Source organism: Odontesthes bonariensis, chromosome 9 (genome assembly GCF_027942865.1).
Source record: "Odontesthes bonariensis isolate fOdoBon6 chromosome 9, fOdoBon6.hap1, whole genome shotgun sequence".
NCBI lineage: Eukaryota > Metazoa > Chordata > Actinopteri > Atheriniformes > Atherinopsidae > Odontesthes > Odontesthes bonariensis.
In genome coordinates this window covers 14978509-14994928 of record NC_134514.1, presented here as the reverse complement: position 1 = coordinate 14994928, position 16420 = coordinate 14978509, and the positions used below count along the sequence as shown (strand labels likewise).

At 39.6% G+C, this 16420-nt stretch overlaps 1 protein-coding gene across 2 annotated transcripts in view; it reads left to right on the top strand.

The window, feature by feature from the left end:
• Positions 1–377: 377 nt before the first annotated feature.
• LOC142388249 (neprilysin-like) overlaps positions 378–16420 on the top strand; it is a 40837-nt gene continuing 24794 nt past the window's right edge. Inside the window, exons 1-4 of one of the 2 annotated variants that reach the window (XM_075473289.1) lie at positions 378–798; positions 4662–4838; positions 10379–10414; positions 12132–12293. In XM_075473289.1, coding sequence (XP_075329404.1) covers positions 756–798; positions 4662–4838; positions 10379–10414; positions 12132–12293 — 418 coding nt within the window. In that variant the 5' untranslated portion in view covers positions 378–755. Of the gene's footprint in view, positions 799–2955; positions 3074–4661; positions 4839–10378; positions 10415–12131; positions 12294–16420 lie in introns of those variants that run through there. The other variant, XM_075473290.1, reaches the window with a different exon arrangement.

The following is a 16420-nucleotide window of genomic DNA, read 5'->3' as shown; positions in this document are numbered from 1 at the left end:
AAAGCAATTTGCTCATAGTACTGCCCCGAAAGTGTTCTATTGATGATTCACAGCTAGAGTTAGTCGGTGCCCAGGCCCACTTGGGAATCAAACAAATCAACACCATTTTTGTGTAATCCCATTAAAAGCTGTTGGTCGGTAAAAAAAAAATAAGTGTGGTGGATGCATATAAATCTCTGCATTGAGACTTTGCAGTGTAGCGATTCTGCTTAAAATCCTCCAAGAGGCATATGAAAAAGTACAGTGAAGCGCTACACATCACATCGTCACTGATCACTAACCTGCGCCCTGAGTCATTTTAGGCGCAGCTCACAGGGTCACTCCTAAACACCGCCTTGACGGGGGAGGAAGCGACTCTGAAGAAGGGGAACTTCAGCAGGCTATTTCACTGTATGTCACAGGCTTTATAAATGTGGGATCCCCCCTATATGTGGATCACACACACTTGAGCAGTTGCGCCGCGCACGTCTCTGATGGGTCATTTGAATTCAGCGATCCTCTCAGGGTAGATATGGTTCAGTGCAGTTGGTAGTTGTACAGAGGGGTCTGTGCGTGAGTGTGCGCGTGTGTGTTTGTGTGAAAATGCACTCCTAGAATAGAGAGCCAAAGGACGAAAAAGAGGGAGAAGAAGAGAGACGGGAACGGATTGTGCCTCTTTGAAATCAACGGGTGAAGCAAACAAATCATCTGTGGCAGATCGATCAGCAGTTGGCGCTCCCTTTGAGGATTTGATGGATATTTGATTAGTGGATGTGATGCCCATATATATCATCGACCGAAAATTTCCTGACATATCTGGTAAGTCGCTCACGCACCCCCAACGTTACTCGTAACACGGTGCCATCTCCGTGCGTCGGTGCCTGTGTTTGCGTGTAGGTGTGTGTGCCTGTGTGTATACGAGCGCGCGTTATTATTTTCTGCGTGTGCGCGTGTGCCGTTTGGGTGACACTGGGCAGCGTGCACCAGTTGATCATGCCACCACCTCCTCGTAGTTCCCAACGTGCAACAGGAGATGGGGACCTGGCCCGCATTTAGCTGCACGGTTACGAGCCGCCGCGTGTGCTGCATCTGTACATATTTTTATAGCTGGAGTTGAACACTTTGATGATTTTTGGACAACGCTGCTCCAGCTGGGTATCCTCTCCGCTTACTTTCTAGTATTGGTCCACAGTAGCTTATCTCAGCTGCGTGGGGACTGAGGGGGGTCGCTGTGTTCGGTGTAATACCCCTTTAAAAGTTATTTTTACTTTTGCATTCATGCTGCTATTACAAAAACCATTAGGGGAGCAGTTTAAGAGGTCGGCTTCATTTCAGCTAGATCACATCACCTTTGGGCATTCAGACTCCTCACTCAAAAATGATTTTAGACCTCAGTGTGGAGCGCCGCCCTGCGCTGAGAATCAGATCCCAGAGGAGGTGTCATTTTATTATAAACTAGGCCACATTTTCTTCTGATTCAAACTCATTTAGGGACATGACACTCATGTTCACGGCTCACATAAAAACTCAAACATTCACATAAAAAAGCGACTTTGTAAAAGTAGTTTTGTGCTGATGTGTGTAAACACATGGGGGTTTTCAGGTGTCTCAGTGAATGATGGGTTTAATTTTGAATGGGTTTGTGAGGTCTCGTTGTGTCTATTTTATATATATCATGTCAGTAAGAACATTTTAGAAAGTAAAAATATCAACTGCACCCAACAACTGCAGCATATTCAGCATGCATAAATCCTACAGTGTAAACATCCCTAGGCATTATTGTCATGCACATAAACGATATTAAGACATTCCAGAATTGAACCTGAAGTAGTGTCGGTGAGTAAAGAATGATCTAACTTTAAACATTATAAACACTTTCTAATCCCTAAAAAGAAACACACCATTATGCATCATGCACATGTGATGGCTCATTTAAGGGACATGCAGTGAGCTCTCTTTTACACCCATACCTAACATGCCTCAGCCCACTGAGAGAGTCACTTAAACATGATTTAAGAGAGTTTGAACACCTTTTTTTAAACCCCCAGCTGCTTTTTTTGTTTGTTTGTTTGTTTGTTTTTTTATAGATTCATTCACTTTGTTTTTATGTCCCTTGTACTTTTTTAATAAATCTCACATACACTCAATTACTTGGCATACAAAGTGTCAGGTTTGGAGTAAATTAAGATAATATACAGCCTCTCCAGTGCTGACATGCACATATGGTTTTATTGGAGCTGTGGGACTGCTGTCGAGGTGATCTGTTTTCTCGCAGATGAAGTTTTTGCCCCCTCCTGCAGTCAGGAAGAAGCTGACAGGAAGTTTTGATTAATGTATCAACTTGTGTCATCCTACTGTCTCATCACCTCTTTTTATGTCTGCAATTGCTCATTTTTCAGTTGCCTATCCTCCGATTGTAGAATTGCATCAAGTCGCCACTCTTCTACAGTAAATCTAATGAACCATGGTGATATCATGGATGCTTTAGTACTGTTACGGAGCAGAGAAAACAGCCTGGAGGTGGCAGTTTTTCGTGTGTGCAACAATGTGGTTGGATAATGGCCATAATCAGGGAAGTTTACTTTACGTTGGTCTATTGTTTTGTTATGTGGATGAAAGATTGGCAATTTGACATTCCGCAAGAATGCACCTATTTGTGATACATGTGCACTTGTGTGTGTGTGTGTGGTTGGGTGTGTGTACAGAAAATGATGAGTGTGTTCCCTCAAAGCAAGCCCAGAGACTTTGGTCATGCTGCGCTCTCAGCTCACTATGCTCATAAGACCCACCCATCTGTTCAGACACCTCATGGCACTGGCTGTAAAAGTGTGTTCCAGAGCATGGCTGTGGATGAGTGTTTGTGTGTCTTTGCGGAGTTGTTAAAGGATTAAGGATTAATTGCCTTCAGATCTTCAGAGATAGACTTAACTGCTTGTTACATCAAGTTTCTAAAGTTCTCTCTTGGCCCCTGAGAGGAAAACAACACTTTGTGGTGGGGAGCAGAGGAAAGGTCTTGCCTGTTTTCTCTCCTTCAGAAGTGTGTGTTTCTTTTTATTTTCACTTTTTTCTCAGTCTGAAGTGTACAGCCACAAGGGTAAGAACTTCCATTGTTCTTACCTTTTGCTCCAATACTGTTATTTTCCTCATTGTCTTCTTATCCCTGCCATGAGTCTTTTATCTCCCTTTCCCACTTTCTGTTTTCTCATCTTTGTGGGTGCCAAAGAAAATCAAAAGACAAAGCGAATGTTAGTTTTATTAAAATGACTAATTAAAAAAAATCAATGCTTCATTTGAAAAATCCTCATCATTAGGAAAGTTTCAACTGACAAGTTTCTTTTTGTTTGATGACTTTAAGGTTTAATTGATTATCAGAGTTGGATATTTACATGGTGCTGACAAAATGAAAATGTCTGAAATCAAGAAGTATGAATGAAACCATTATTTCATGCTCTTTTTTGAAGTTTTCTAATCTTATTTTATCTTAATCTTTATTTAGTAGAGATTAAGTTATTTGTGCATGGGTTTTCTACTTTGTTCATGTACTAATGAATGTTAAAACACCACAAAAACACTGTTTTTTAATCCTGGGGCAGCTTTTTAGTATTTTTTTCAGTGTGTAGGGTATGGATCTACATCTGGACAAACTACAGAATTACCAGGGAGGAGACATGAGTTTGAGTCTTACATTTGGCTCTTGTCTCTTTTCAGTCAAGTTGAAAAAGATTAAGATACCCACTTTGAACATTAGTCACATGTTTCCATTTAGCTTTTATTTGAAAAGAAATCTTTAAAAAATCAGCTATGGTTACCAATGATAATATGTTTGAAATTGAAACACAGATAAAGTGTTCACATTTATGACATATTTTATCAGCATTTGCAATTAAAACTGATAAAGCTCAGATAAGAAACCATAATCTTTTTATTGCAGCCAGTTGCCGTAATAAGAAACAGCACAGGCATTATATTGCTGATAATGACAATATAAAGAGGGAGCTCTGTCTTTGAAGTAGGAGGCTGGAAGCACACAGCCAATATATTTCCATATTCAGATGGACCAATAAATGTGGTGAAATTACATCTTCATGTGAACCATATTTTCTTTACTGATGCCGTATGACTTTGGAGAAACACACTTTCAAAAGACACCTTAACTTCCTTGTCTATTGTTATAGTGTTGATGTCGTAACCACATTTTATGTGGTTGAAAAGAAGACAAAGAAAGGTCACTGACATTAAGACTACCCACCAACTAGTTTTCCACAAGAAAATAATGTTGAAATTCCAGTTGTTGCTCACTGGGCTAGATGGCAAATTTCTTTGTTGTGCAACAAGCTTCTCATCCATTTTTTTGGGTAACCACAGTGATGGTGACATTTCTGTTTAGTTACGGTCTCATGGTATCTGTTTCAGGCATTGATGGATTTCTATTGAGGTCCATAGGCTACCCTGGATGTTAATAAAACAGACCATGATGTCTATGATGGGTTGGGAGTGAGAAAAGGTTGAAATCTTCCTTTTACATTAAAACAAACCAGAGAAAAGCACTTTATACAATTACTAAAGAAGCTGCAACAAGGGCAAGTTGGCTTGTTTGCTTGTTAAATGTATATTAAGTGGCCATAAGAACTGGTTGGTGATTTATTCACTCCCAGTAGACTAATTATTTAGTCTGTTCTTAGGTGAGTTGATACAGCCGGCTGCTGAAGGAGGAGATCTAAGAATGACGGAGACAAACACCCCCAAATCGGCTAAGAAGCCCCGCTGGACATCCCTGGAGATCGGCCTCATTACAATCGTCTCCTTGCTCTTCATTGTCATTGTTGCCCTCATCATCCTCTTCGCCACCCAGAAGACTGGTGAGTGCTCTAAAGATAGACTACACAAGTGCTGATAATGAAATATGGGAAGTATCTAAAATCTTTTGTGACTGTTTGAGACGTTCAAAGTTTGGTAAGCCAAACATAAAGCAGTGTGAACAAAACAACTAAATCAAGTAATAGAAACATCTTTGTGGGCAGTGATTCACTTTCTTGTCACCACAGTATTAAATTATATTTTCCAATATTTCAAAGTTTGCCTTTAGACCGTACATGTGCACTGTTCAAGACTTCTGAGTTCATGGTTAATGGTAAGAACAACAGAGCATGCTGAAGACTTGCACTTTGCTCAGGTGATACATGACACTTGAGCTGTGTTTTTAAAGCCCAGTGCAAAAGTGCAACGTCTGGTACAGTAGAAAGAAAACAAAGTACGTGTACAAAGGTCCTTTTTTAAGGTTTACATGATTCAAAACCACTTTAAAAACTTACATTTCAGACTCTGTGTAAATTCTAAAGTATTGTGTTAAGTTCTATTTTGCAGTAAATGTCATCTATTCAATATTATGAGGCATGGCTGATGTGTGAAATGGAACAGAGAGCCCCTGTCCTATCTCCTCTCTGCAGGATACCTGCTTCAGATCAATGTCATTGTTTTAGTATCAGCATTTCTACGTTCTAGGATATAGAATTTTTCAAAATGTCTCTAACAGAACAGTCATGGCAATTTTAATGATAAGCAGCGGATCTGTTGATTAATCATTTACTTCACTTACCAGGATCACTCTATAACACTGTGAGTTTACTGGTTTAATGCAGAGTATTTGTTAATATGAATGAAGCTATAGATGAAAATTAAGCTAAAGGCTCATTTGGAGTATCTTGTGATCTGTGGCTTGAGAAGAGGAGACTAAGAGTGTTGGTTTAAACCTCCAACTTCTATAAAATAACCCCATAAAATTCAGGATTGGATGGAGCCGAGAAGAACCCATGCCATTGAGGACTGAGATAAATAGTCTGATCGAACATGCCAAATCAGATGCTGTGGAAACGACTCCCATACAGAAAGAATGGGTTGAACAGTGCTCTGGAAATATACCAGATGTTTGAGGAATTTGGTTCTTTGCAGAACCAGAATCTTGTGGCCATTCTCCCAGTTTCTGTAGAGAAGAGTGTGTTTCGAGGGGAGACATTTGCAGCTAACCTTGAATGGACATATTTATCTAGCAGCTCATAAAAGGCTGAATTAGGAGTCTGGAAATCAAAGATGCACATGGCAAATGAGACTAACAGTTAATTGGCTTTACTTCTTCAGAGTATGGGCACCGTATGAGAGAGTTGGGTGTGAATTGTATTGATAATTTGAAGTGCTGTAGGAAGATGAAAAAGTGCTATCAGGAACATGGCTTCTAAGGACCAGTTGACAGGGGAAAGTGACTCATTGTGGCTGCTGGATCTTGCTGAATGCAAGCTTTTAAGAAGCAAGGACACAGATAAAGGGACATATGTTTCTGGTGACCACTTTAAAGATAAAGGTGTTACCTGACTTATACAGCTAGAAATTGGAGGAGTGTGTTTTAAGAATGGATTGAGCAGAAGCGTTGAAGTTGCAGATAGACATGGTCTCTAGCAAAAGAAAGACAGTCGGCAGGAGGCGTAATATGCCTTGAAACAGCTAGATGTAAAATATACAGCTCAATCACATTGGGTGATGTAGTCATAGAAGAAAGAAATTGTTCCGGAGGACAAGAAATGTTGCCAGTGACGTTTTCTGTTTTGCGTGCTTGGCAGGCAATAGGTACTAACATTTTGTCTTCAGAGAAATTAATGCTTAGTTCTGAGAAGGCTTTGGAAAGTGTGAAGAGCCTGTGGACGAAGACACTGGAAGCTTGGGAAGTTCAGAATGTGTTGTGGCTATCATATTCACGGATGTCAAGTAAAGTATAAAGAGTCTTGATTTGTTGATTGAACAGCTGAGAGGGATGCCTTTTTGCTTCAGTGCACACTGGAGACGTGCCACTGTCCGGTCTCTAATGTCAGATCAGGTTCTTTGAAGAGGAGATCAAGACCAGTTGGAGAGATTGCATTAGGTTGACCGAGGAACATGTATCGTGGAACACAGGCCATTGAGACAGTGGGGAGGCTTGGCTGTGGTTTGAATGCTTGCAATTCAATACGTGAACTCAAGCTCTGAGGCATGTATTGAGTAGAAAGGGCAGTTTCAGATGAAGCTCTCATTGGCGGCTTGTATAATTCTCCCAGAAATCCTTTGACAGATCACGTAACAAATTACGTTTTGCTTCCAATATAGTTATGTGATTGGCTTATCTGGCAATTTGTGCAGGGTTGCTAGTTATTTTTCATGTCTTTATTACCTGAAGTATTATTATACCAATATTTAATTGTAAACAGCGTGGCATTGTGATATTATTAATGATACCTAAGTCATTAATTAAACTAAAACAGCAACAAATAAAATCAATCAAACAAGCTGAAATTAAAGTCAGAAATGGGTATATTGTCATGTTTATATTCAATCTGGCATCTTGTAGTAAATTTGTAAAAAAAAAAAAGGATTTTTTATTTTCAAATAGTATGACCTCAGAGGAGACTATTTTCTTCAAGATTTAATTCATTTGAAAATTTACAAAAACAAAAAAGGCCATGTGGTAATCGGAGTTTCGAATACCTGTACCTGCAAGCGTAATACAACAATGAGATGAAGATTAAATCCAATGAAATCACTGTTGCACAACAGCATACATATTCGTACTGTAGCATAATTTTGGTCAAACTCAAAACTAATCAACAGGTGGCACTACTGAGCATTTAAGGCCTCCAGAACTATCGCAGGACCAGGAACAGTGGTGGATAGTTTCTTAGCAGAGTTCTAAGTAGGCTTGAGTTTGTACAAGTGAACGCAGTCAAGCGATGTGGTAAGTAGTGCTGTCTGTTGGTCAAAATAACAAATAGTGATGAATAGGAGAACTAGGTAAAAGAAGCCTTTCCAGGTGTTTAGAGGTGTGGTTGAGGTACGGCCCTGCTATCCAAACCTATACCAGGTGAATTTCAGTAACTCAGGAATTCAGCTGGGTGGTTTAATAGTGACAGGTATGGCTGCATCCAGGTTCAAGCATGCCCCAGTATGTTTGGAAAGTGGTGCTTGAGATTTGATACTACAGCTCATGTTAAAACAAGCCTGCTGTGGTCATCTTTTACAAGAACTTTGGTTGATATATCTGATTAGTAAGCATGGAATAATCATGTGGAAATTGACTTTCTTGTTGCTGATCAACTGGACAATTAAGCTGCTGCTGCTGGCATTGCCCGAGATAACCAGATGCGGAAATCTGCAGCAAAAGAACAGTTAAGGTGAAGTGATATCAAAACAGGGTGCTGACTGTGGAAAATATTGACGTAAAGTGCTTAAGAAAAGGAGGGGAAAAGGGGAGCGAGGCAGAGGTTGAACAGTCTTTGTGGTGGCTAAATTCCATGTAAAAAATGTAACGTGACACCCTGCCTGTCTTTCTATATTAAAATTATTAAAAAACTATATTAACCTCCTGTCTATAATGAACAACTGATACCCCCAGAATTAGGTGTTTTACTCCGTACATGCATAATATCATTCCCAATTACTCTGGAGAAGTCCGTTTTTTCTGAAAGCTGTGGGGGAGATACCATTTCTAGAAGACCATTTTTCTGTACCATCGATCAGATACCCTCTGACTGAATTGAATACCACTCCCAGTTCAGTTACAATGATCTGATAATTCTAACAGATCTTTAGAGCATCGCATTTCAGTGGTTAAAGGGAAAAATAAAAAGTACCGAAGTGATGGGTGCAGGTATAAAAGGTACAAGAATAAACAGTGCAGCATAAAATGAGAAGAATGTGATAGACTGAGCAAAGAGTCATGAAACATGATTTGTTGTATGGGCAAAAAAAAAAGAGGGGGAAAACAAAAACACTGCAAAAACACACAGTGAATTGCAATCTCTGCTTTTATGACATATTGTGACAATGCAAAAAATACAGAACACTGTCTATCAGAATCTGTATCCCCTGTAACTTTCGGAAGAAAGATAATGAGAGACTTCCCCATGTTGACAGGAGTATTTCGTCTTGAGATATAGAAATTATTGTACCTGAGAAACTTAACGCCCCCCCCCAGAAAAGTTTAATTAGCTTTTTAAAGGTGTTTCATTAAATCATTCCTTACCCACAGCATAACAGCTTGGTTTAATGCTCTGAGTAACATTCATCTGAACCCCCTGAATGACATCATCCAAACTGTTGCCAAATCATTTAATTGGAACTGAAATCCTTGAACAGCATCTACAGTTGATGGATAGTAGCAAAAGGCCTACAAATGAGCTTAGATACTTCATGCTCACTGCATAACCGTAAATACTCTCAGGCCACAGATGTAGGGCACTCTTATTAAAAAACCAAGAGGGTGGGGTGGTCAGTGGCCTAGTGGGTTAAGCAGGCGCTCCATGTTCAGAGGCAACAGTCCTCGCTGCAGCTGGCCCCAGTTTGAGTCCCGCATCAGATGGCCCTTTGCTGCATGTCTTTCCCTCTCTCTCTGCTTCCTGTCTCTCTTGAACTGTCCTATCCATTAAAGGCATAAAAGCCCCCCCCAAAATTTTTTAATTAATAATTATAAAAGACCAAGAAGGTGACACCAAGCTTTGTTTCTGCATCTGTCAAGATCCTCAATGCCCGAGTTTTTTTTATAATTTTTTTTGTTCCTTATTGTAAACCCAAGCTATTTTTTAGGGCTGTGTTGTGTAACTTCTTACAGGCTTTTGATTTAATTGTTTTACTGTGAATGGTTTCTTTTATGCAGTGCTTACATTTATCAGAGTCACTGAAGCCTGAGTTGGCCCATGACCTGATCTCACTAATCCCTAATTGTGTACCCATGACACATCTTAAGGATGTGATGAGTAATTGTGGAGTTTTCAATTGTTTTACTGTGCAAATTGTTCCTTTTATGATGTTGTAAGCTTTGCTGGTATTTATCATGTGTCTGCCTTTCGCGTTCTTGGTTGTTGTGTGGGTTTTTAAGTTATTGTGGATAAAGTTATTTTAAGTCAAGGCTGAGTTGAGAAAGTTGACAGAAAAGGGCATCCAATTAAGTGTGATGGAGTCTGCCTGGCTTATGAATGTGAGCTCCTATGGTGTTTTTTTTTTTTCTTTCTCTTTTTTTCTCTGTCTTGGGCTTTGTAAATGTGTAAGCTGCCTTGTCAGGGAAAATGAAAGCTCAATGACTTGCCTATGTTTGTAACTATGCGCGCACTGAACCATGTTCTCATTGTGTGCAGTCACACATAACCCACGGAGCAGTATGTTAAAGGTCATACAGCAGTTTGCTGGTGTGTTGGTGTATCTCAAATTCACTTTGATTAACAGATTTCTGGCAGAGTGAAAGCAACACTTCTGAGTAATCTAGGTTTATGTGCAATAAACGTGATTAGAGAATGAAGAGAAATACAGGCAAAGTGGGAGTTTAATGACTGATGAGCAAAAAAGATTCTCACTGTGTGATGATTTGTTTTATGTTCTCTTATAGATGAAATTTGCACCACGGCTGACTGCACGCAGTCAGGTAAGTAATCTTTGTGGGTTTGTTTGTGCGTTCTCTTTCTTGTGTCATTCTAAAGGCTTTGATTTTTCTCAGAGGAAGACTAAATGAGAGGACTGAGGCTGCTGCAGAATGTCAGGGATGTAAGACATACTGAACATGGACACAATGTGAATATATTTCCTCTCAGTCAAAACATCCATCAAAAATACAAAACAAACGATCCTGATCTGCACAAACACGTTGTACAAGGGGTTAATATTCTTGGATCACCTCTAAACAAATATACCTAAGAAACTGGTAATGGGATATGAACATGTATCAGCTTGTGTCCAAACCAGACAAATTTCAACATATCTAAGGCCATTTATATTTATGTTATTTTATGCATTCTTACTGGTGGACACAGGACTGATGTAGACAGTTTCCCAATGTTTCCATCTATCGCTCTATAAGCATATACCCCTGCAGATCCCTTCAGCTTTCCCTGCATTCAACTGCATCATCACATTTTCTCTGGAAAACTATTTATTTGTGGTTGAAAAACAATCCTGAATTAAAGAGTAAACTATCTATAACTCTACTGGCAGTTTACAGCAACAGATGTAAATTCATTTCTGATGCATTTTTTTGGTGAGCCAGTGTCCTAATTCAGTCATATTTGACAGACAGCCTTGTCACAAGGGATCTCTGAGCTGCCTCCTGTAATTTAATTGCAGCTAAAAAAAGTGAATGCATTTCCACTGCTGGTGCATAAACTGAGACGAATTACTGCCATTAAACTAATCTATCTTGGCAAATGGCTCTGAGTAGTATCTAAATAGGAAAAAAACGTCTGTTAAGATATTTTTTCCATATTCATTTTGTTGTACTGTATGTGTTAGTTTTGCTACTAGAACAGTGTGGAGTATTTTGGTGTGCATCCAAAGCTGTCATTCATCTGGAATGCACTTATGCTCCTGTCCACAGCCTGCTCGTGGAGACTGGACCATTCATCCGTACTTCCTTTATGTCAACCAGTTTTTAGAGGAATAGGTCAATGTTATATTATTTATTGCTTTAGAAGGATCTCATTGAAATATAACATCTGTACATTCCATTACAAGGAGTTATCCAGTAGCAGATTACTTAGTTTAACCCTTCAAGACTTGGAACATTATCAGATAAGCGCTTTTAAACTGATAGGTTAATTAATATGTTATTGTTGTTTTCCATGGAAAAATGGAAGTGCTAAATTGAGCTGGCTTTTCTATTCATTGGATAATGAATGCCAGTCTTCGTTACAATTTATGTGGCAACTTTGATCAATAAGTAGTCTGGCTCAAAAACTCTGATGATGTTATGTGTACGTTTTTTAAAAGGATTAAAGTAACTAAATTTGATAAAGTGAGCTCTGATCTGTAGAGGGTTTTTTCATTACTCATACGGAACCTATTAGCTTTCAGCTAATCAACTGTTGGCTGTATTCTTTAACAAGCTGATATCATTATTAAGCTTCTTTTGAACACTTTGGAGTAAATTGATTAAACATATTTCCCAAACACTATTAACCAGTAAGACGGTAGACATCTCTGACCTCAAGGATATGCAGTTCTTAAAATACCTGTTTTATAGAATTTTTTATAGCCTTCAATATGTTTTGGCAGATTTCATATCATACAAGGATATCATGTTTGATACTACAGTTCTTTTAAGTGGGGATTTCCTCTTGTTCTAAGCTACTTCCTCTCTGTCCATGCAGCGTCTCGTCTCATTGAGAACATGGATGCTACCGTGGACCCTTGTGACAACTTCTACCAGTATGCCTGTGGAGGATGGCTAAAAAAGAACATAATTCCAGAGACCAGCTCCAGATACAGCACCTTTGACATCCTACGAGACGAACTGGAGGTCATCCTCAAAGGTCCGACACCCACGCACAAATAAACAAAAAAGAAAAAAAAAATACACAAAAAAAAGAGAATACTGTATCTATGTGCAGAAAGGCGACAATTTAAACAAGGAGGAAGACCCACAAAATATGTTTTCATTACAATCATAACTCCGATTTCAATCTATAATTAGAAGTTGTACAGCACTCCAGAGCAGTGAAGTATTTCTTTTTTCAGTCCTCCTGCTTAGCAAAGGGGACAGAGAACAGCTTGGTTTCGTTTCTTTAGAATCTGATCTAAGGAGGACTTTCCTTCAGGGACTGCAGCTCTATAGATATCACAGTGCCACAGGAGTTAAGCTTCACTTCTACCATGTGAGATGGGACTTTGCAAGCAGAGTTGGCATTATCTGTATGTGTGTGTGTGTTGACATATGGCTCGGGTTGTTTCGCTAAAGATGTCAACTCATGGCGGTTAGAAAAGTCTTAATTGCAAGTATGTGTGAGGGAATGTGTCTCAGGAGGTTTCGCTTGCTTTTAGGAGGCCTTAGAGGCTTGCTAGTGTCCTCGAGGTATGGTTGATACAGAGAGGGTCACCATACACTGTGAATGTGTGTGTGTTCTTTGAGATTTATGTGTCTGTGTGTGTGTGTGTGTGTCCATACTTCACTTCAAGTTGTTTGTGAGAAGATCAGCTGAGTTCTCAGCTGGGGGCACTAAAACTTTATGGAGGACAGACTTTCCATGAACTGAAACTCTTCCTCGACCATAAATTTACAGTTTATATGCTGGTAATTTTGACTATAATAAAGAGTGGAGTGGCTTCAGAGGTAGGAGATTAAGAGGGGTGAGAATGAAGGAATTATAAGAGTTGGAGCCCTGGCACCAACTGTGAACTCTTCCATCGTCTAATCTTCATGGAAAAACACAATCCGCCATCTGCCGTTGTGTATTCCATCGAATGCAAATTATTACTAAAAGCATTAACCTGAAGTAGGCTGCTGTTTTTTTAGTCTAACTAAATTAGATACGGACGATATAGACTTTGATGATAATTGAGCATTCTGAAGAGAAGGTTTTTCTTTGGAAAACCTATATTTCTCTCTTTGTATGTTGGAAACAAATTCTTAAACCTTGTTACCAGCAACCCTCACAATGCTCAATTTGCTTTTAGTCCTTGATAAACACCTTTTGTTTTGGATCAATATAACATTTATTGGGGTTTAAAGACCGCTTGTCATGTAGTCTCTGTTGGCCTCGACTTTCAGAGACTGCGTGTAGTTATGAAAGTGCGTCGTAAATAATTCTGTGTGGTGTAAAAGTATGTAAGTGAAATTCCACCTCTCGTGCCTTAACTGGGATTTTTATTGAATGTGAGATTCTCAGAAGTACTGCCCACGTTTCAACCTTTTTTTTTTCACTGCACATTGCTTTAGGACAACCACTGCTCTCCTCTCTCCTCCACGGCAGTCCCAGTGGTTATAAAAGTCACACACACAGGGTGAAAAAGAAAAATAAACACTGCTTAACCAGGGATCATTTTAGGCATTTTTATAGTGTATGCGCATATACATAAATGGCATGTCTATGCGTGAGAGTGTGATGTCATTTCAGTGTTTTTCTCTTTTTTTAGTGCAATAAGTTGATTTACCAAGTTCTTATGTCAGTACAGTATCTGCTGCATGCGAGAGAGGATAAAGAACAAAAATAAACTGCAACTAAAGCGGAAATTCAGGTCAAAGTGCAAAGGTTGATGCTTTTGAATCATTGACTTAATTGCTCCGAATGGCGTGTTTTCCACTGAAAGGAATGGAACTGCCAGAGGACTGCTCCTAATCATTCAGCAGCTTGAATCCCCACCAACCTTCAGTGCTGTGCTCATTCCTTCAGGCTGTCTGGCTCACCAGCCGGAGATGGAATGTCTCAGATTGTACAGTACACACACATGTTCAGGTTTACTTTGTGTGCGCCATGTCAAAGAGAGGAATAAGATAGATTGTCTTGATCATGTGAAACAAGACGTGATGATATGCATTCCGCTATCCTGTCTTGAGGACTTTGACCCACCTGCTCTAATGAAAGTCTTTTTTTAATGACTGATGCGCAATGAGAAGTAGGCCTCAGCAGAGCTATGACCTCTACTCTGAAAATGACATCGAACCTACAACCTCTAATCCCTGGGCTGGCTGCCACTGCCTGCATGATACCACCACCCACAAATGGACAGATCCTTTTCCTGTCAACAGCCGCAGGAGCCTTGAAACACCTGGACACTGCAGCGCTCTGGGCTGCTAACGTGTGTGTGTGGATTTGTGGTTGCTTGTAAATGCCTGGGATTGTTCTCTGCTGCCGTAAAAGGCCACAGATTCAAAATGAGGATCTGTGTCCTGATTGTGACCACAACAGCTTGTGTGAGTTTTATTTTCCACCCCCAACCCCCCCACTCAGGTGCGGCAAACTGTGCAATGATTTGCCCAATTGACCATGAGCATTTTAATTACTAATTAGTTTGCTTCAGCAAGAGGAAGGAAGCACAACAGGTAGAGGATGAAAGAAGAAGTTTTTTTCTTAATAAAAAGGAAAAAAAGGCTAAAGTGACTTGAAAGACTAAAGGAGTGATGGAAAGTGATAGGAGTTGAGATGCCGCCCAAGAGAGGGAGGTTTGATGTCAAGTGAGGATGAGTTCTGTAACCAGAGGGTGAGGGTGTATTGCTTTGAGGATAGGTTAGGGAATCTGAAACAGCATGTGGTAGTCATCTCCAAGCTAAGCCCTGCGTGCGTGTATCAGTGCGCACTGTATATGAGTGTGAGTACGTGGCTGCTCTTCAGCTTCTTGTATGACTTTAGGTTTTAATCTCCCCGTTCAGAGAGAAGTCTAGCGGGAGATGTGCTGCATAGCTTATGTTTCTTGTAGAATTTGGCAGAACCAGAAGCTTCAAAGCATCTGCTGAGGAAGCTGTGACACTAGAAAAATGTAATTTGATGCACTTGCAGTCTGACATCAATAACTTAATAGATTAGTTTGTTTTTTTTAAATTCTGCACTGGTTAGTGCAGGTGGAATTATTACATGAAGAGGTCATGTAAACACTGTAGCCAGGAAAAGTAATAAAAATGTTAATGTAATTATTCTTAGCCAGAATAAACACGAAAATGATAGATTTTACATGTTTTTGGCAGCTATTAATAACTTATGAATAACAGGCAAGAGTTGAGACCTCCACTGAGGTAATAAAGTCCCCCTGTTTTCTGTTTCACAGCCACCACTGCACTGGGCACATGACAGTTATATTCATTAAAATTAGACAAGGGAGCATTTTGACGAACACGAATGAACAATGTAGGGAGTAGTTGGCTAAAGTTTTGACATGGTGTTGAGACTAGTGGAATACTCAGCTCACCCAAATCAATTAGTCTTACTTTGAGTTTATATTTATTACCCATGCGTAAAAGCCTAGTTCACAAAATTGTTAGTATCATTGTAATATGTTGCTCACAGTACAATGTTTTTCTTTTGTAATATAAAGATGTGCTTTCTATGTAAACAGGAGTTTTGCAGTTCCAGATCTCATCGCACTGCAGTTCTAGCTGTCATGCTGACAAGTCTCTCTCTTCATTCACGTTAAACTGTGTTACAGCTAGACGTTTGTGATTCAGTGTTCTGCTCACATGGGTGTAGGATTACACAGGTAGTTTCACTCCACTGATTCTCCTTTTTCCTGAGTCTTACGATAACATGCGCTGGAAACATCAGAGAGGTGTGGGTGTTCTTGCCAACATTTATCCTGAGCCGATCAGGTTTCTTGACATATTTATTGAATGTTTTTTATTTTCCTTTTCTGGATTTGTCCCCGTTGTGTCCCCTGACCCTATCCAACTCATTGAAAATATAAAAAACACTAGACATTCAGTCAAAGGCTGGGGTGTCTCTGAGCCTCTCAAATCACTTCTTTGGAGCATTCGCAGAAAGCGATTGTGTAAGACCTTTGCCATTTGTCTTCAACGGGAAAATCTGGCTTCAAATCTTGTTGTGTAAACTTGGCTTAAATGACACTGTTTTCAGTAGCCAGTACTTTAGTTTTTTCTTTTTCTTTTTGTAGATAAATTAAAAGTGAAGATCCAAGCTCTTTAAATTTAAACTCAGTGTGTTTATCATTAGAT